The sequence below is a fragment of the Cervus canadensis genome, chromosome 3 (assembly GCF_019320065.1).
Source record: "Cervus canadensis isolate Bull #8, Minnesota chromosome 3, ASM1932006v1, whole genome shotgun sequence".
Classification (NCBI taxonomy): Eukaryota; Metazoa; Chordata; class Mammalia; order Artiodactyla; family Cervidae; genus Cervus; species Cervus canadensis.
In genome coordinates this window covers 112,425,551-112,444,677 of record NC_057388.1, presented here as the reverse complement: position 1 = coordinate 112,444,677, position 19,127 = coordinate 112,425,551, and the positions used below count along the sequence as shown (strand labels likewise).

The window sequence follows — 19,127 nt, the reverse complement described above, 5'->3', positions numbered from 1 at the left end:
TCCTAGGAGCCGAGCAGGGTCACATCCCACGCCCCCCACCCTTTCATGGCTCCACATTCACTTTGGATGCATCCAGGCTTCTCGCTCCTCCCAGTCCCTCCTCCACGCACCCCACCCCTAGCTTCCCAGCTGCTCCTCCCAGGAGCTCCCCTCTGCTCATTCCATCCGCTCACTCCATCAACCGCGGACGGGTTTAGGAACACTTAGGAAGAAGGCAGGCCATGCTTTGCAAGTTAGGGACTGGCTTTATTGCAGAGCCCCAGGGGCCGTGCACTCTCTGTAATCACAGCGGGGAGGTGGGCAAAGTTCCACTTGAATGAGTCCTCCGTATTCCTCCTCCTGCCAGGCTTGGTTCTGGGCAGAATCTGGAAGCCGCACTCGCTCCCAGGTCTCAGGAAAACGTAGGCCTTCGTGTCCACACTCCAGGGCTGCAGGTCCACGCAGCTGCCACTCCCCTTTCCTGCCCCTCAAATCCACCCACCGAGGACACGGGAAGCAGGTGGGCAGGGGTGCGGCAGGCAGCAAACGTGGCCTCAGCCAGGACTTTGCCCTCAGACAGGAATTTCCCCACCTTTCACTCATTACTCACTAGACATGGCCATGAGACTCAGCGCCCCCACTCCAAGGGGGCCGCTGAGGTCAGCACAGGAAGGGAGCAGGAAAGAGGCTGGAGCAACATCAAAGGCAGGCCCCCATCTGAGCAACAGGCCGAGCCTCGAACCAAGAAACCCAGGGCAGAAGTGCCACACTCCGCCACTGCGCCAAACATGATGCCCGCTGAACAGAATGCCAATCAAATAAGTAGTCAATAAAGACAAGAGACTGGCTTCCCCCTCCCTGGGGAGGCAACATGGCAGAGTGGAGTCAGGGGACTTGAATCAGCTCTGGGACTGCCAGGTCTCTGCCCCAACTCTGCTGGGGGAAGTGAGGGCATGGGCTGGGGCCCCAGGCCCCAATGGTCCAATGCCCCCAAGCTCTGACTCTGGTCCTCACCAGGCCAGGGGCTCCCCAGCCCACACCCACAGACAGTACTCAGGGCCCACCGCGCCACCCACACCTCACTCACACCTGTCTGTCTTCGCCCTCCCTCCGTCCAAAGGACCTAAGTGCAGCTTCGAGGGGCTCAGAAATCCTCCCCTCATGGGGAGTCTAGGCCTGGGGTGGGGTGTGGAGCTGCTTCAGGCTGAGCCCCTGGGAAGGGAGGGAGCCCAATCCTGGACAGGGAGGCCCAGGTCGGGCAGGAAGCGGGGGAGAGGATATTGGGAGAAGATACTACTTCCCGAGCCCCTTTGGGTGACTCAGACGATAAAGGATTCTCAACACACAGCTTTTCAATCTTGATCCAAATTACTATGGCGCTTTTTGTGTGTGAATGTTTGTCGGTTATGTCAGCGTTTCCAGAAATTTCACATCGAAGCGCGTCAGAAAATTAAAGGAGAACTCCCAGAAGGGGTCTTCGCCACGGCCTCTCTTGCAGGTGACCCTCACGCGGGCAGACGCTCCGGGGTCACTGAGTCGGGCGGGGCAGGGCTGGCCACCTCCCCAGGGCTTCCTCTTCAGCCTCGGAGCTTCTTGGCTCCAAGCCCTCCTCCCCCGGACGCCGCGGCCGGCCCTAGCCGTACAAGGCAGCCCCCACCCTCGTCAGCTCCCGGCCAGGACCTACGCGGGGAGGAGCGGGCAGAGGGAACCTGAGGGCTGGACACCTCCCGCTCTGGCTGGCTCTGAGCTCGGCCTTCCTGAGCTGGGGAAGGCGGGACTTTCCAGAACCCGGCAGGCCTTGGGGGAGGGGGCCCAGAGGGACCGGACACAGCTGGGGGGGCGGAGGGGGGCAACGGTGACAAAAGGGTCATCAGGGACAGTGGAGCCACGGTCATCCGGACAGCGGGGGCACCTGAAAGCACATCACGCGGCAGGGTCACGGCCTCGCGGTGGAGACCCCGCCCCCAGCCCCGCCCTGGGGAGCCCCGGCTCACCGCGACCCCTGAGCCCGCCCTCCCAACAGGTTCCTCTGCCTCCTGGGGGCGGGGTCTGCAAACCCACCAGCGAGGCTGGGCCCACGTGCTCCCCCCAGGACCCTAATCTTCTGTCTGTGCCGCGCAGCACAGCGTGGGGGGACCAGGGCGGGGGCGTGGAGCCGGTGCTCAGGGGATTGTTCTTCTTAATAAATGAACACCTGCGTCCACACGCAAAGTCCTGCAACCCTGCCTGACCTCGTCCTCCCCATCCCTGCCCACCCGCCCGGCAGTACCTGGGGCCACGGAGGCGACAGTCACTCCCACAGGAAGCGCACGTACCAGATGGTCTCATTCTTCAGCTGGGGCCCAAACAGGGGGTTCAGCTGGGCCAAGATGGCGATGAGCCAGCTGCCAAGGACAGCACAGCGCGGGTGAGCCCGGGGCACCAGGAACTCCGCCGTGCACCACGCCATGACCCCCCCAGCGCATGGAGGGTCTGAGTTCCAGCGGGAAGGGTCCCTCGGAGACATCCACACTGCAGCCAGCTCAGTCTGGGCGCGTGGGTTTGGGTTTGGTTTGACTTGTTGTTTTGTAGATTTATAAGATCCCTGTGTTGGGGCTGGACTCGAGGGGATTAGAGAAGAGGTAAGACGGCCCCCAGGGGCACAGAGGGAAGCCATTCTGACTTAAGATGGCTTAACTGCCTGGAGAATCCCAAGGACAGAGGAGCCTGGCGGTCTACAGTCCATGGGGCTGCAAGAGTCGGACACGACTGAGCGACTAAACCGCCACCACCAACTGCTCCTGAGAGAGGCCTCCCTCAAAACCTGAGCCTGGACTTATTCCTCCGTTTGGCAGCCAGGGAGATTTAAACATGGAGCAGGCTGACATAGGAGGACTGGGGAGCAAAGGCAGGGTGTCTCTTTTGTAAAAGGGGAGGGGCTACCATGAAAGGCACTTATAGAAGGAGAACACCTAGACCCTAAGGACCTGGAAATTGACTCCCTCACATGGTCCAGGCACCCGCATCTCTTGGTATGTGTTCTGTATTCCAGGACTTGGAATATAGAACAGTATTCTATACTTACTTACTTTTCCAAGTTTGAAGACCACTCATCCAGTGGTTCTAAATGGTCAGCATCAAAGCACCCAGGGGCATGCATTAAAAATACAGATTCCTGGAGGGACTTCCCTGGTGGTCCAGTGGTTAAGAATCTGCCTTCCAATGCTAGGGATGTGAGTTCAGTCCCTGGTTGGGGAACTAAGATCCCACATGTGGGGCAACTAAGCCCCTCGCACCACAACGAAAGACCCTGTGTGCTGCAACTAAGACCTGATGCAGACAAATAAATAAATTAAAAAAAAAAAAAAATACAGATTCCCACGTGCAGACTGTGAGAACTGTGATGTAGTGAGTCCAAGGTGGAACCCTGAAGCTTGTGTTTTAACAAATCTCTCCAGGGGATTCTGTGCCCATCGGGAACAACAGGCACCAAGCGGGCCCCACTCACTCGTGTCACAGATGAGACACCGCAGCCCATGGACATGGCAGAGCTTGTCCAGATGATACATTCAGAACCAGAGCCCAGAGTTCATAACTCCAGCCCGTTGCTCTCTTTGCCACTCCAAATCCCTCCTCTTCTGCGGTTTACAGACTCAGCCTTTCAAGAGCTGAATGTGTCAGTACCAGGACAGAGGTGACAGCAGGGCTGGGAGATGAGGAAAGAAGGGAGGACAAGGGCCCCCGCGGACTAGGAGTTGGGAGAGCAGTACTTACAAGAGGTAACAGCAGACAGCGGTGGCCACCAGCATGGTGATGATCACTCTGCAACGGAAGAGGATGTCAGGTCAGGATGGATGGAAGCAGCACCCTCAGAAGGCCTGGCCAAGGCCAGAGAAAGAGCTCCTGGTGCCAACCCCTTTCCCTCTGGCCTTCTTGATGCCTCCTGAACACAAGAAGGCTGAGATCTACTTGGATAAGAATTGCTAAATGGAAAAGAAAAACTCCAAGTGTCACCTCTTGGGGAGGTCAACCTCGACCACATCCAACTTACATTATGAATCTTTCCCTTCACCTATCTCCTTCTACATCACCCACTGTTTCTCCATCTTAGAGCAGTCGTGTTGGAGAAAGACACTGCACACAGCTGCACTTGCAGCCACCCACCATGGAGTGGTCTCTGGGATCCAAAATTCACTGGGCAAAGGGAAGGAAGGCAGAAGACCAGAAGACAGAGCAAGAAGCAAGGAGAACAAGGGTCATCTCTGAGGCAGAGTGAGCAGTTACACTGAGAATAGGGACTGGTTGCCTTGAGTCCACGCCAAGACTGGAGACAGAGGCTTTAAATGCAGCAGGAGAGACTTCAGTTAGAAGAAAAAACTCACCAAAGTGTGTAGGAGAGTTGAGGGACTAAAACGGTTTACAAAGTGAGGCCATGGGACCTCGGCCCTGAGAATTTTGAAAAACAGAGGCAACACCCATATGCAGCCTTCAGCTGAAGCTAGCCCTAACCCAAACCAGGTCCTATGTGCTCTAAAGCACTTGAGGTTGGTGCCAGAGACACCAGCACCTGATCCATTCTCTCAACATTACCAAGCACCATGGGCCAGTCCCAAGCTGGCCACTGGGGTCTACAGTGGTGAAAAGACAGTCTTCCACCTTGAGGAAGTTGTCATGAAAGGGTGTGGGTGGGCCCGTCACTGCTGAAAAGACTATGAAGCAGAAACCGGTGAGTGGTGCAACAGGTATAGAAACCTGCTGGGGGTCCCCAAGAAATAATGACACTGGCTGAAAATTATTCCATACAGTATGTGCCATGCACTAAGTTTTATATACATTATTTTGTGTAATCCTCAGAGCAGCCTTAAAAGGTAGGCGTCATCATCGCCCCCAGTGACCCAATAAGAAAGTGAGGCTTGAAGGGGTGACGGACACTCAAGGTCACAGCTGGGCAGGCGTGGACAAGCTGCATCAGTGGCTCGCCACAGACTTTACCCCCCTCCCCGCCCCGCAGGGCGCGGGGGGGGCAGGGGGCGGCGCGGGCGTAGCTGTCTCCTCCTTTCTACAGCACGACCTTCTCTGCCCTTTGGCCCCGACGCCCGGAGGAGGGGTGGGCCCAGGCGCAGAAGGGTCCCCGGGTAGGCTGGGCCGCGCGCGATCCTTACCCGCGGTTGGGTCCTTTGGGCACGAACCAGGGCCCGGCGATGCCGATGAGGCCCCAGAACGTGGTGAAGATGACGACCGGGAGGGCGAAGGAGTGCGCCGTCATGGCCAGGCGCGGGATGCGGGTCAGAGCTGCGGATGCTCTGCTGGGTACCTGTCGCGGCGGGCAGGGGCCGCCGAGCATGCGCAGCAGGACCCGCCGTCCCGGGGGCTAGCGTTCGGCCGCCCGGCTCGCGCATGCGCGGCAGCTCGACACTCGGGGCGGAGGCCGACTTTGACTTGACCCGCCCCGCCGGTTTCCTACAGGATTTACGGGACAGAGGCATATATGGGGAAAAGCTCTGCTTTATTCAGATAGCAAAAGGTTGAGAATCGAACATGGTTTTCTTAAACCGTATTTTGCACGTCTTTGAAACCAGAGAAGTGGACCTCGGCAGACAGACTCCTGGATGGAGGGAACAGGCCCATCATCACCGGGTCCTTAGGTACTTAGCACCCTAGGAACTGAACCTGGGTTTGAGGGAAGCAAAAGGTCTGGAGGAGTAGCCCTCCTCCGTGTTTGGCTAGGGAGGGGGCAGGATCCCCGCCTCCTGCCTGGTCTCTATGGCTATTGAACTCACGTTGTCGGTTACACTGCTGGTTACTGAGCTTGTCAGCACTTTGGGCATCGCAATGGAGACCACAGGTGGGGAACGAGGGTGGAAGTAGGGGTAGGACTCTGGCCAAAGGCAGAGAGCTCGCTCCTCCCATTCCCAGCGGCCTTCAGCTTGTTTTCTCCAGGCAAAAGTCAGCAGGCTTTCCAACAGTGGGGTCTCCAGGCCCTGGGGTCTGAAAGGCTGCCAGACTCTTGAAACAAACGCAGAGGCCAGCCTGGGCAAGCAGCACTACTTCCTGCCCATCTAAAGCCAGAGAAAGGCAGAAGCCTTCCCTCCAAGCTCCCCTGGTTTCCCACCTGTGGGAAGGAAGGCAGGAGGCAGACACCACATCATCCTCGGCTAGACAAGCAGCCTAGGCCTCCCCAGGGCAGCTGCCCTGGAAGGAAACATGCCTTACTTCCGGGTGGAAGGGGAGATGGCGAGAGGCAAGGGGAACCAAATCGTGTGGGACACCCTCTGGGCCGCCAGGGTGGTCTTCTCAGGCTTGAGTGAGCCCACGACGTTCCTGGGGGGCCTGCAGGAAAGTCCCGGGGACCTGATCAGGTGGGTTTGCATTGAAACATTTAAACCAACACCCCTACTGATTCCCAGACCGGTCCCCAGAGCACCTCTGGAAAGAATGGGCTAGACCATTATGCTGAGGGCACCTCCTCCCACAATAAGGACGTCAGTGGCAAAGGAGAGGGACAAGAGCTGATGACAGCCAAGTCCACCCTGCCTCCCGAGGCCCGTCTCTGCCTGCAGAGGAGCTGTCAGCCAGCAGTCCCACGGCAGCCGGGCACTAACAGGCACTTGGCTTCTCTGCTGCCGTTTCACAGAGAAGCACGCAAAGGCACAGGAGACAGGAAGGGGGCCATCATGGTTGACCCACTGCCTGCAGCAGACCTGGGGCTGGATCCCAAGCCCCCCAAGTGCAAACTCGTCCTTACCCTCTGCTCCGGAGAAATCCAGGGCTCGGCATGACCCAGGGGCTGGACTGGTGGGAAGCGCTGGGCCCCTCCAGGGAGCCACTCCTCCCGTCTAGGAGCTGTTGGCTGCTCAGGGTGCAGGGGTTCTGCTTGCTGCATCCTAGAGGCAGGCCCCGCGACGAGGCAGAGACAGCCTCTGAGGGGAGTCTCCTGTGTGAGGTCAAGGCTTCCCTGCTTCTGCTGCACAGCCAGAGGGACACAGCCCGGAGCCAGGCCGGCCCCAGTCCTGCTCACCCTCTGCCCTCACCTCGTGCCTCCCCACCCATTCACTGTGTGCGGCCCCCTGGATGCTCCCCAACTACCCAGGGGCCGGAGTGCTCCTTCAAGCCCCTTCCCCCAGCTGTCATTCCCACTTCAGAAAAGTCCTCTTGCCACCAGAAGCTGGGGATTTCATAATGGGATTACATGCTGAAGCACCTTGAAAGTGAGCTTGAGATAGAACGTGTCTACATATTTAAGTGCTGGGAGGTCCCCTGGGCCCGGAGAAGGGCCCCAGGAAACAGGCCATGGCTTCCTGACCCCCTGCCTCCATGGGGTGTGGCTTTAACTGCCTTGTCACTGCCCGCCTCCCAGTGCTTAGAGTCCCACCCAACGAAGACTCAGCAGCCTCGAATCCCAGGGCCTGTCACCACGTTCACAGGGCCAGGGCAGCAAGGGGGCTCCAAGGAATGAACCCCTTGGATTCCTGCTCCTACAGGAGCGCTTTGGCAGGACAGCCCGGGGCCTCCTGGCCAGGGAGGGGACACGGGAGCCTCTCAGCAGGCTCCAGGACGCAGGCCGTCAGGACGTCCACCGGTTCCCTGCAGGATGGGCCGGGCAGCTTCTGGGCGGCGGGCTCCTCTGTGCAGAACGTGCCAGTCTTCTTCCTGAGTCCTGCCCCTCGTGTGGGAGGAAAGAGAAGGCACAGTGAGCCAGAGAGGACAGGTCAGGTGATAATCCATCCCCCCACATCCAGCTGCGCCTGAGGGAGGCTAGGTGCATAACCCCTGGCAGAACAGACCGGAGGCAGACGAGGACTGCTCTCCGGGGCTCGAGCAAGTCATACTCTGCGGACTCTTCCACCCGAGGGCCACGGAGCTCATGGGGCAATTCTGCCCCCCGGGGACCCTGGGCAGAGTCTGGAAGGGAGATGTTTCCAATTGCTACAACCAGGAAGGTGCTGTTGGGAACCAGTGGGTGTGTAGTGGGCAAGGCCAGAGTTGGCCGAGCGCAGGACAGGCCCCCACAACGAAGAACTCTCTGGCCCCGAATGTCCACAGTGCTGAGGCTGAGAAACTGCCTGGGGAGGAAGGCTTTGTTATATAAAATCTGGCTGGGTTCTCTGTTTGCTTCAGAGGTACAGTCCCATCGCCCTGTGATTACAACCTGCAGAAGGGCACGGCCGAAGGCATCTTCTCCTCCACCCCCAGGGGCCAGGCTCAAAGAGTAACTCCTTCAACAGATGCTGGGTGAAGGACCCTACCTCAGAATCACCCTCTTTCCTTCTCTCCACTTCTACCACCCACCTCCCTGCACCCACGGCCCAGCTGCAGGCCCAGGGCCACCCTGCTTCCCACGGAGCCTCTGTCGACCCTGAGGCCAGTCCACTACTGATGACTGCGGACCCCGAGACAGCATGAGAGTGGAAACAACAGGACGGAGACCCGTGCACAGCCTGGAGAAGCTCTGTTCTCTGTTCAGTGACTACTTGAAAAGAGGAAAATTTCTTAAGACTTTCAGTAACTCGGCCTCCAGGATAATATCACTTCCCCTCAAACCTAGTCCCGGCCCAGCCCTCCAGGCGAGTTGAGAGGCTCTCCTCATGGACCCCTCCCCTGCCTGACACTCCTAACCTTCTCCTCCACGCAGCACGGTCCTCACGGCCCCTCTGAGCTGCACTGACCTCTTCCTGCTGCAAGCAGGGTCCCCACAGCCCAGGACAAGGTCTTGCCCCTGCCCTCACTCGTCCAGTCCTCGAGTTATTCCTGGTCATGATCTGAACCTTTAAAGAACACCATGGGCACTACTCACCAGACACTGTTCTAAGCGCTTTTGTTGTTGTTCAGTCACCAAGTTGTATACGACTCTTCACAACCCTGTGGACTGCAGCACACTAGGCTTCCCTGTCCCTTACCATCTCCCAGAGTTATTAATTCACTTTAAAGATGAAAAACCAAAGTACAGAGATTAAGTTGCCCGAGGTCACGTGCTAGTTAGCAGCAGGACTAGAACTTGAACCTGGGCAGCCTCGCTCTGGAACTTCCCGCTCTAAGCGCTGGGCCCTGCGGCCTGCAGTGTGGGCGCCCAGCCTGTCGAGCTGAATGAGAAAGGTGTCCTGTCCTGAGCACCCACCCGTCTAGCAAAGAGTTGAGCACGTGACCCCTTAGAGCAAGCCTGTGGTGATGGCTGACTTGAGCGCACTCTACCAGGCTCTGAGCTCAGGGCGGGGCTGGGAAGCTGAGGTTCTGCTCTTTGACATCCCCGCATCTAGGAGCTCTGCCGTGCGTACTTACTTGCCTGGGAGCGGGGCGGCACTGGGGCACAGGTGTAGACGTGGCTGAACCGCCGGCCTGAGGAGGTCAGGTACCAGTGCTGGATGGCGGGCTGGGGGTCGTACTCTGTGACCGCCACACCATTCACGGCCGTCATCATGAGCATGTTGATCACCTCGTTGGAGAGCTTGGTCCTCTCGTCGGTCCTGATCCGGTTCATGGCACTGAATCCGCGCTCACAGCAGGAGGTGGAGACGGGCACGCAGACCACCAGGGCCATGAGCCGGCTGAGCAGGGGGAAGCAGTGGTGCTGGGCCAGTGCATGCTCACACAGCATGGAGAACGGCAGGTTCTGGGCCACGTCCTTCAGGCCCAGCCACTCCTCCAGCAGCGCCTCCTCTCTGTATCCTGGGGGCAGTGAGAGCTCAAAATACCTGGCCAGGGCCAGGATGTCGTCATTCCCAAAACTGGCCAGGGCCACCCCGCTCGGCCAGGCCTTGGTGTCAAACACCGCCATGCTCCTGAGCTGCGGGGCATGGTCGGGGTCAAACCTCCGCTGGAGGTATTCGATCCCCGTCAGGACCACTCTCTCCCTGTCTGCCTGGAACCGCTGTTCTGCCGTCTCAGTCCTGTCCAGCACGATGCCATGGAGCCGCCCGTCCCTGAAGCGGGCATTGAACTCTTCCTCTTTGGGGCCTGCCCGGTGGCGGAGGGTCTCCAATGCCACGTAGGCCCGCCCCAGCGTGGCGTTCACCTCGGTGATCAGCACCATCTCCTTCTGGCACACCTCGGACAGAGGCCGGTAGATGCTCAGGAAGTCCAAGAGGAAGTGGCAGAACTTGAGGAAATGGAAGCCCTTCATCAGCTTCAGCACGCCCTGGGCCCTGTGTCCAACCTGGCCCCCCGCGTCCGCCACGCTCTGGAGATGCCTGGCCAAGGCGGGCCAGCTCAGGGTGAGTGCCTTCAGAGTGCGGCTCTCGCTGGTCACCCACCTGACCGCGTTCAGGTCCTTCAGGCGGACCATTTCCTGCTCCAGGGGAGCCGCGCCTTCCTGCAGCTCGTTCAGCCTCTTATTTGAGGACTGGTAGAACTTGAAGACGGTTCGGATGTGCCGGTCACACTTCTTGACCAGGTCGATGCCCCCGCAGGCGTCGACCACGGCCAGGGGGAGCCGGTGGGCCACGCAGTGCACCGGCAGAAGCCGGGGCAAGATCTCCTGCAGCTTCTCCACCAGGCCTCCCCCGCAGCGCAGCGGGGCGGAGCCGTCGGTTCCCAGGCCCACCACCCAGCCCGGCTTCCGGAAGGGGATGTCCAGCTCGTCCAGGGCCGAGATGATGGTCTCAAAGTACCCATCCGCCGTCTCGCTGTGGAGGGGGGCCAGCGTGAGGTAGGACTCCTTCGTCTCCGTCCCCTTCAAGTAGCGGAGGTAGATGCCCACGCACGACTGGTCGGAGGCATCCGTGGCGCTGTCCAGCAGCACGCTGATGCACGGGGAGTTGCGCACGTCCTCCAGGATCTCCCTCTTCAGAGTTTCAGAGATGTACTTGATGAACTGAGTGCAGGCGGTACGGTTTCGGTACTTGCCCAAAATCATGGTCCCCGTGCTCTGGAGGAGTTGCAGGATCTTCTCGAAGTCGTTCAGGGGCCTTGAGTGGTACGCGATTGAGTAGGCAGCGTGGAAAAAGTGCTCCATGTTGGCCATCAGGTCACTGGAGATCTCGGGGACCAGGGCGGCCTGCGGGGCATCCTCCCTGACTTCCACGGTGTTGACACAGAGCTTGTGTGCTTTGCTGACTTCGTGGTACTTTAAAGTCTCCACTTTGAAAGGGCCCGTGTAACCGCGGACCAGCCGGGATGATCTGTCATGGAGACTAGGCCTTTCTTTGCAAGCTGAGCAGAAGAGCTTGGTCTCTTTGGGGTCGATCACTAACCATGGAAACTGCCCAAACCACGACCTTTGAATTGAGCGGGGTCTGTAAGTCCTCTTGATTTTCGCCTGTCCATCTGCTTCCACTCCACAAAGGTGGGGCCTGCAGTAGGAGGTACACGTTTCCACAGAAGGAACTGGAAGCCATGTGGACTCTACAGTCGAGGCCTGTGTGTGCGCGTCTCTAATGGCCACTGTCTTCTTTTTCCCTTTGGGGCAAATCAGACTGTGCTTGGTTTTGCTGCCCAGGACTCTGCAGCCCCCTATCAGCTAAGACAACCCAATTCAGTAAGTACCCCTTATGCAAAGCAGAGGAGATGGATGGGCTCCACCTTTCTAGAAATCAGAAAGTGAAAAGTGAAAGTTGCTCAGTCGTGTTGGACTCTTTGTGACCGCATGGACTATACAGTGCATGGAATTCTCCAGGCTAGAATACTGGAGTGGGTAGCTGTTCCCTTCTCCAGGGGATCTTCCCAGGAGTGGCTTCTCTTGAAACCCTTTCCCATTATTTTCTCTGAAAGTCAGTCTGGCTCCCCACGGGTTATGTGCTAATCCTCATGGTTGCTTCAGCCAGCCGCCCCGTCTACCCACACAGTTACCCTGGGGTCATGTGACATCAGATGCTCATAAGCTTAATTAACCACCTTGGCTGTAGATGCTGTTGGATGGTCTTAATCCTCTTTCGAGGCACCATAAAGAAATGAGGGTAAACATCCATAAGTCTTATTAGCCTGAGATACAAAGGGGGCACAGAGGTATACACAGTAGCTAGGGGCTAATAAGTTACTGATGGACATATGCAAAACTGCTGACTCCCACAGACCAGCCATGTTGTCGCTAAATGCCAGAGGAGCGGGGGGAGGGAGGCAAGGCGCATGGCCTGTGGGTCACATGGCTCCTGGTGACCAGTGTCCACCATGTATCTCCCCCATCAGCTCTACCACACCATCCCGGTTTCACTTCCACTCATCAAAGCTCCTTACTTTTTCCAAACAGTCCCAGTTGCTCAGACTGTTTTATGCTCTGAAGGCAGGGTTAGTTTCGTATTCATGTTATTCTACCCAGGGCCTAACATAGGGCCCCATGCACAGCAGATTCATGCGAGTGTGGCTGAACTAACACTGCGTGACATGCTGTAGTTGCCTGGCCCCTGGACAGACCCATCAGCACTCGGCAGGTCAAGACCCACCTGGAGGACGGCCTTTCCCCCACTTTGGCCCGTGTGGGTCCTTGATCCAGGGTGCAGCTCTCCGCTCCAGTTTTGAGATCAGGTCTGGTTTGGAAGCAGCAGGCCCTGTTGCGGAGACAAAGAGTCACAGTGACATCACGGCCCTGGACTACCAAGTCAAGCAACCCACTGGAAAGACCCAGGGAGGCCTCGGCTGTATTTCCTGATAAAATCTATTCAACTAGGGGCGCAATGAAAGCATACCTGTCTGGGGTGCTGACTGATTCTTAAAACCCAAAAAGGCAGCCAGATTAGGGGCATCCCTTAGCTCCATGGGCCAGACACGGAAGCCATGAGTCCACTAAACACATCTAGAGGAGAAAGGGTGAAAACAGGAAGAAATACAGAGGCCAAAAGTAAAGAAGACAGGGATGATAAAGTCACAGAAGAAGTGGGAGAGGGTCACCAACAAGTGTCCCATGCACATGCTTCTCAGCAACACCCATGGCTGGCCTTGGTGCAGGTGGCTACTTCACAGGGCATCTGAAAGGCCCCTAATGCTGTGTCTACACTGGCAATGGACTTCATGTCTGTGGGTTAAGCACTGCCCTTTACTGGAAACATGAATATTCTTCAGGGATATGTGAAAAAAATTGCTTTCTTGATTTAAAATAAAATCCATTCATCCTTACTTACATGCTTTTTATGTATCAATGTGAATGGGTATATAAACTTTTTTTGGAAAGACATATGCAAGCAACTGGTAACTATGGGCACTTCTATGGAGGGACTGAAGGACAAGGTAAAAGGGAGATTATTTTCACTATTTATCTTTGGATCATTGGGATATATTTATATGTTTGTGTGTGTGTGTGTGTACCCACATATTACTACTAATGAAAATATAATAAATTATTAATCTGTGGTAGACTGAAAACATGTCCTTCTTCAAACATCTCTTAAATGAGGGCAAAGGAATAATAACAGTAAAAAGGAGCATAAGCCCAAGAGAAACACTGCACTAGAAATGTTAATACATCTTTAGAAGGAAAGATGGAAGAACTAACAGCTGAACACCAAACGCCAGCAGAGGAGGTAACAGGAAGAAAGAAGTGGGGCTGACCTCAGAGTCCCCACAAAAGCCAGGACCTGGAGGCACCAGGTGTGGCAGAAGGTGGCGGGCAAGAAGAGACCTGTTCAAGCCCAGGTCCTCTCACCCATTCCAGGAACCCGGAAAATACCACCACCCTGCCTCGAGGAGGAGAAGAGAGATTAGTCCACAGAAAAACTCAACCAGAAAGGTTCTAGGCCCTGGGTTGCTGGGGTGAGTGAAAGATGAAGGAGAGGCACTGCAATGCAAATAGATGAAGACAGCCTACAGACCAGAAGTTGTATTCCTGGGCTCCAGGAACACCAGCTCAGCCTACAGCTAAGCGGGAGACTACAGGTTTTCTTTAGAGAAACAGAACTGCCCCTCCCCAGCCCCCTTCACAAAAATACCTACGGATCCAGACTCTGGCAGGTGTTTCAATGAAACATCCAGGTGCACATATGGTCACCCTACAGTGAATGTAACTAAGAGGGTAACAGGCAGGAAGGCCAGGGGTCTCCAAATAGAGGAAATAGGCTGCAAGTGTCAGACATTTCTTCTCCCTCCCTTCAGCGGCAGGAGGAAACAAACTACAAGGGTCAGATTTTTTTCCTTCTCTATACAAAATTAAAAGGAGGTGTCTCTTAAAATTCTGTGTTGCCATGACTACACCTGGTTCCACCTGAACTTAACTTTTCTCAAACCTTGAGCTAACCAATGTGTTTTTCTTATGGAAATATTTATCTTACGCTATGTTAATGAAACTATATATTTGCTTTGGAATTTGCCTTTCTTCAAAATGGCTCCACCTAAGACTAACTTTTTTTCTTTTCCCAAACCTTGGGCTGATTTCATATCAATTGTTTTATGGCTGAGGGCCATCCTATCTCAAAAATGCATATTGTGGGAGAGGAGCCTGGTGAAACTCCCTCAGCCTTGAGGTGTCTCACTTATCTGATTAATAGCTTTCTAACAGACATGAAACAGCTTGCAAAAGACTAGCAGGTGGGCACTCTTTCTGCCCCCTTCTGATGTCTATGTCAGAAGCTTTCTCTATCTCTTTTATACTTTAATAAAACTTTATGACACAAAAGCTCTGAGCAATCAAGCCTTGTCACTGGCCCTGGACTGAATTCCTCTCCTCCGGAGGCCAAGAATCCAGCATCTTTCACAGCTTAGCAACAACCTTTCATAACCTACCCCTTGAGTCCCAGCCATGCACACAGAGATTCCAGTCAGTTTTTAAGGCTTTATTCTTAAATATGAATGAACCTAAAGATATTTATCCAAGACAAACTGTGAACATGAAACAAGAAGGAAAAAGAATGGAAGGAACTAGAGATAGAAGCAAAACAAAATTTCAACCCCTCCCCTAAAAAGGAGAATATTCCCACCAAGAAAAGTCATGATAGTTATCCATGAAAAGAGCAATAAAGACTCTGAGATTAAAAATATGATAGAATAAATTTTTTAAAGTTAAATAGAATTAATTGTTAGAAAGTAAAATGGAGGAAATCTCTAGGAAAGTAAAACAAAAAAATACAGAAGCAGAAAACAGGAGAAAAAGTAAAAAATAAAAAAAAAACCAGGGACTCGATTTAGAAAGTCTAATATCTAACTAATAGGACTCAGAAGAAAGAAAAGAGAAAATAGGAAGGAAGAAATAATACAAAAATGTTTCCTCAAACTGGAAAGTGTGTTTCCACATGGAAGGGAGGCACCAGATACCTAGAACAAAAGATGAAAAAACATTTCTATCATTAAGCACTAAGTACTTCAAAACACTGGGATAGATCTTAAATCCTTTAAGAGTGGAAAAACAGGCTGTGATCAAAGATTTAGGAATAAAAGTGTAATTAGACTTCTCAACAGGACCTGTAAAACCTAAAAGCAGTGCTTTCAAATGCTGAAGATAATCATCTCCAACCTGGAACTCTATACCCAAACCAAGTTATCAATTATGAGAGCAGAGTAAGGGTATTTTTAGATATACACTCTTTAAAATATTTCCTCCCATGAACCCTTTCTTAGAAAGTTACTGAAGGATGTGCTCCAACAAAATGAAGATGTAAACCTAAAAGAAACAATAGATCTGGGAAATAGAAGAGAGACAAAACAAAGTCCAAGGCCACAGATATGCAGCAGGCCTAAAGAATAACTAGCTTAGGCAGAGCAGAGGGATGGAAGACTCAGTGATAGACATCTCCAGAAAAAAAGTGAGATAAGTCACAGGATGTTCGATCATGTGGAAGAAACTCTTTGAGGAGTTGTATAATTCCATGGAGAACTTGAGAAGAAGTGGTGATAGCACAGAAAACTAACAAAATAAAAAATAAGAAAAAATTTCAATTCCTGGGGGTGAAAAAATCCTATAGCAGAGGAAACATCATCATATGTCACTTTGATGAAAAGTAAATAATACATAATCATTATTGGGCAAATAATTCACATTGAATTAACCAAAAAAGTATGATATACCTGTTCTGAGAGGATGGAAGGAAGAGAAGTGGGGGTCTGGGGTGATGTAAGAGGGCCATATCTTCATCCTCCACAGTAGGAATCAATAGATAATATCTAAAATCAATAAATCAGGAATAGCAATAAACATATGCAACAGGATATTAAAGTGTGGTTCTGTTTGCCTGTTTTAAAGGCCCCTTCAAAACAGAGGCCAACTCTTTCCCCATTCCAAAGCTAGACCACCGAAGCCCGACTTGGAAAGAGTGGCTGAAACACTGGGCTGTAACCCAAAGCTTCGCCACTAAGAGGGAGTCAGAACACTGGACGTGAAGAGGTCAGGGAGTTGGATTTTAGAGACGTTTCTGGAAAGAGCTGTTAGGTGTACTGTGAGTCCCCCACACTACCATGGAGAAGGGTAGAGTGGAGTGGGCTTCTTTCCTCTGCCTAATGGGAATGACGTATGACCTGCAGTTCCTGGAGTTGTGGGATTACTCAGGAGCCCGGGCCTAGAAAAGACTGAAGGCATAAACTGACCCATGGGCCTAGCTGCACCGAGGCAGGTGGAATCTTAAGATCCCTGACCAGGCATCGAACCTGCATCTGTTAAATTGGAAGGTGGATTCTTAACCACTGGACCACCAGTCCCCATCTCTGTGAATTTGACCATTCTAAGTACTTTTTCAGTTTATTGTAAATAGAATCATAGTTTTTGCCATTTTTGTGACTGGCTTATCTCACCTAGCATAATGTTCTCAAGGTTCATCCATGTTTTGACATGTGTCAGAATTTCCTTCCTTTTCAAGGCTGAATAATATCCTATTATATGTATAGATTACATTTGCTCATCCATTCATCCATCCGTGGACATTTGGGTTCCTTCCACATTTTAGCTATTGTGAATAATGCTGCTATTCTGTTTTCAGAATATTCTGAAAATATTGCTGCTATTCTGTTTAAACCTTGCTTTCAATTATTTTGGATATGTACCCAGAAGTAGAATTGCTGGATCGTATGATAATTCTTTGAGAAGGAAATGGCAACCCACTCCAGTACTCTTGCCTGGAGAATCCCTTGGACAGAGGAGTCTGGTGGGCTACAGTCCATGGAGTTGCAGAGTCAGACACAACTGAGCAACTGACACACACACACACACACACACACACACACACACGATAATTCTATCTTTAGTTCTTTGAGGAACTGCCATATTGTTTCCCACAGTGACGGCACCATTTTATATTCCCACCAACAAGGCATAAGGATTCTAATTTCTTCACAACTTCATCAGTACTTGTTTTCTATTTTTTTAATAGTAGCCATCCTAATGGGTGTGAGGTGGTATCTCACTGTAGCATTGATCTATGTTTCCCTAATGATCAGTGATATTATCTTTTCATGTGCTTACTGGCCATTTGTACATCTTCTTTGAAGAAATGCCTATTCAAGTCCTGTGTCCATTTTAAATCAGGTTTATTGCTGTTGAGTTTTAGGAGGTCTCTGTACAGCCTGGTATTAATCCCTTATCTGATATATGATTTGCTAATATTTTCTCCCATTGTGTGTGCTGACTTTGTATTAGGTTTGTCTTTTTTTTTTTTTTTTTCCTTTTTCCAGCCATGCCACATGGCTTGTGGGATCTTAGTTCCCCAACCAGGGATTGAACCCAGGCCCTCTAAAGTGAGAGCACAAAGTCTTAACCACTGGACCACTGGACAATCCCTGGTTTATATGTCTTTTGATGCACAAAATTTTAGTTTTCATAAAACCCAACTTGCCTATTTTCTTCTCTGTTGCCTGTGCCTTAGTCTATGTAGGTAAAGGTCTGTCAATTTTGTTATCTTTTCAAAGAACCAACTTTTGGTTCCACTGATTTTTCTCTACTGTTTTTCTATTTTCTATTTATCTCTGCTCTAACTCTTATCATTTGCTTCCTTCCGTTAGCTTTGGGTCTAGTTTATTCTTCTTTTTCTAGTTCCTTAAGTTGTAAAGTTAGGTTGTTGATTTAAGATTTTTCTTGTTTTTAATGGAAGCATTTATGGCTATAAATATCCCCCTTAGCACCACTTATTCTGTCCCACGTCAAAATGATATGTTGTTTTTGTTTTCATTCATCTTTAAGTATCTTCTAATTTTTCTTGTGATTTTCTTCCTTAATCCATTGGCTGTTTAAAGTTGCTTAATTTCCACAATTTTGTGAATTTTCCAGTTTTTGTTGTTGTTGTTGTTATTGATTTCTAACCTCATCCCATCATATTTGGAGAAGATACTGTTTGATATCTATTTTTTTTTAATCTATTGAGGCTTAATTTGCCACCAAATGTAATCTATCCTGCAAAATGCCTCACGTGCATATGAGAAGAATGTGAATACTGATACCGTTTGGTAGAATGTTATATCTAGTAGATATCTATTAGGTCTAGTTGGTTTATTGTCTGAGTACTCTATTTCCTTATCTTCTCTCTGGTTTTTCTACTCATTACTGTGACTAGGATATTGAAGTCTATAACTATTATTGTAGAACTGTTTACTTCCTTCAAATCTAGCAATTTTTGCTTCACAAATTTTGAGAGTCTGTCATTAGGTTTATATATATAATTTTATATCTTCTTTCTATACTGAAACTTTTATAAATATATAATGTCTGTGTCTCATATGTCTTTTTGATTTAAAGTCTATTTTTTCTGATACTTGTATAGCCAACTCTTGCTCTCTTTTGATTACTATTTGCATGGAATATTGTTTTTCATGCTTTCACTTTTAATCTATTTGTGTCTTTGGGTCCAAAATTAGTTTCCCATGGACAGCAAATAGTTGGATCATGTGTTTTTATCTGTTCTGACAATGTTTTTTGATTGGAGTGTTTAACCCATTTACATTTAAAGTAATTACTGATAAGAAGGGACTCATGACTGTCATTTTGCTATTTGTTTTCCATATGCCTTAAGCTTTTGTTCTTCATTTCCATCATCACTGTCTTCTTTTGTGTTTAGTTTATTTTTGTAGTGAAAACATTTAAATTCCTTTCTAATTCCCTTTTGTGTATATTGTATAGCTATTTTCTTTCTGGTTACATGGGAATTACATTTAGGGATTCCCAGGTGGCTCAGTGGTAAAGAATCGGCCTGCCAATGCAAAAGAAATGGATTCAATCTCTGGGTAGGGAAGATCCCCTGGAGAAGAAGATGGCAACCTACTCCAGTATTCTTGCCAGGAAAACCTCACAGGGAGAGGAGCCTCGCAGGCTACAGTCCATGGGGTCACAAAGAGTC

The 19,127-nt window shown here is 51.5% G+C and overlaps 2 protein-coding genes across 6 annotated transcripts in view; both read right to left on the bottom strand.

Annotated features, from left to right (window-relative positions):
- Window positions 1-222: 222 nt before the first annotated feature.
- Window positions 223-5,346, bottom strand: ATP6V0E2 (ATPase H+ transporting V0 subunit e2). The gene is made up of 4 exons (XM_043464054.1): window positions 5,121-5,346; window positions 3,733-3,780; window positions 2,249-2,363; window positions 223-1,891 (listed from the first exon to the last, which is right to left on the bottom strand). The coding sequence occupies exons 1-3, from the start codon at window positions 5,300-5,302 to the stop codon at window positions 2,270-2,272; spliced, it is 324 nt and encodes a 107-aa protein (XP_043319989.1). The 5' UTR covers window positions 5,303-5,346; the 3' UTR covers window positions 223-1,891; window positions 2,249-2,269.
- Window positions 5,347-5,445: 99 nt separating this feature from the next.
- The window catches only part of ZNF862 (zinc finger protein 862), a 32,749-nt gene continuing 19,067 nt past the window's right edge, over window positions 5,446-19,127 (bottom strand). For 4 of the 5 annotated variants that reach the window (XR_006268666.1, XR_006268665.1, XR_006268667.1 and 1 more), the window contains exons 6-9: window positions 12,330-12,434; window positions 9,235-11,349; window positions 6,704-7,621; window positions 5,446-6,288 (exon numbers count right to left, since the gene is read on the bottom strand). Coding sequence is in view for 1 of the 5 variants with exons in the window: in XM_043464053.1 (XP_043319988.1) it covers window positions 7,434-7,621; window positions 9,235-11,349; window positions 12,330-12,434 (2,408 nt within the window). In the remaining 4 variants the exon portion in view is untranslated. Of the gene's footprint in view, window positions 7,622-9,234; window positions 11,350-12,329; window positions 12,435-19,127 lie in introns of all 5 variants that reach the window. The other variant, XM_043464053.1, reaches the window with a different exon arrangement.

Excerpts from the sequence above, each read along its gene's own strand:
- ATP6V0E2 (XM_043464054.1), bottom strand. The coding sequence starts at position 5,302 with ATGCTCGGCGGCCCCTGCCCGCCGCGACAGGTACCCAGCAGAGCATCC. Across the intron at positions 3,781-5,120 it reads CCCAAAGGACCCAACCGCGG|AGTGATCATCACCATGCTGG; the intron begins GTAAGGATCGCG and ends CTTCCGTTGCAG. Across the intron at positions 2,364-3,732 it reads GCTGTCTGCTGTTACCTCTT|CTGGCTCATCGCCATCTTGG; the intron begins GTAAGTACTGCT and ends TGTCCTTGGCAG.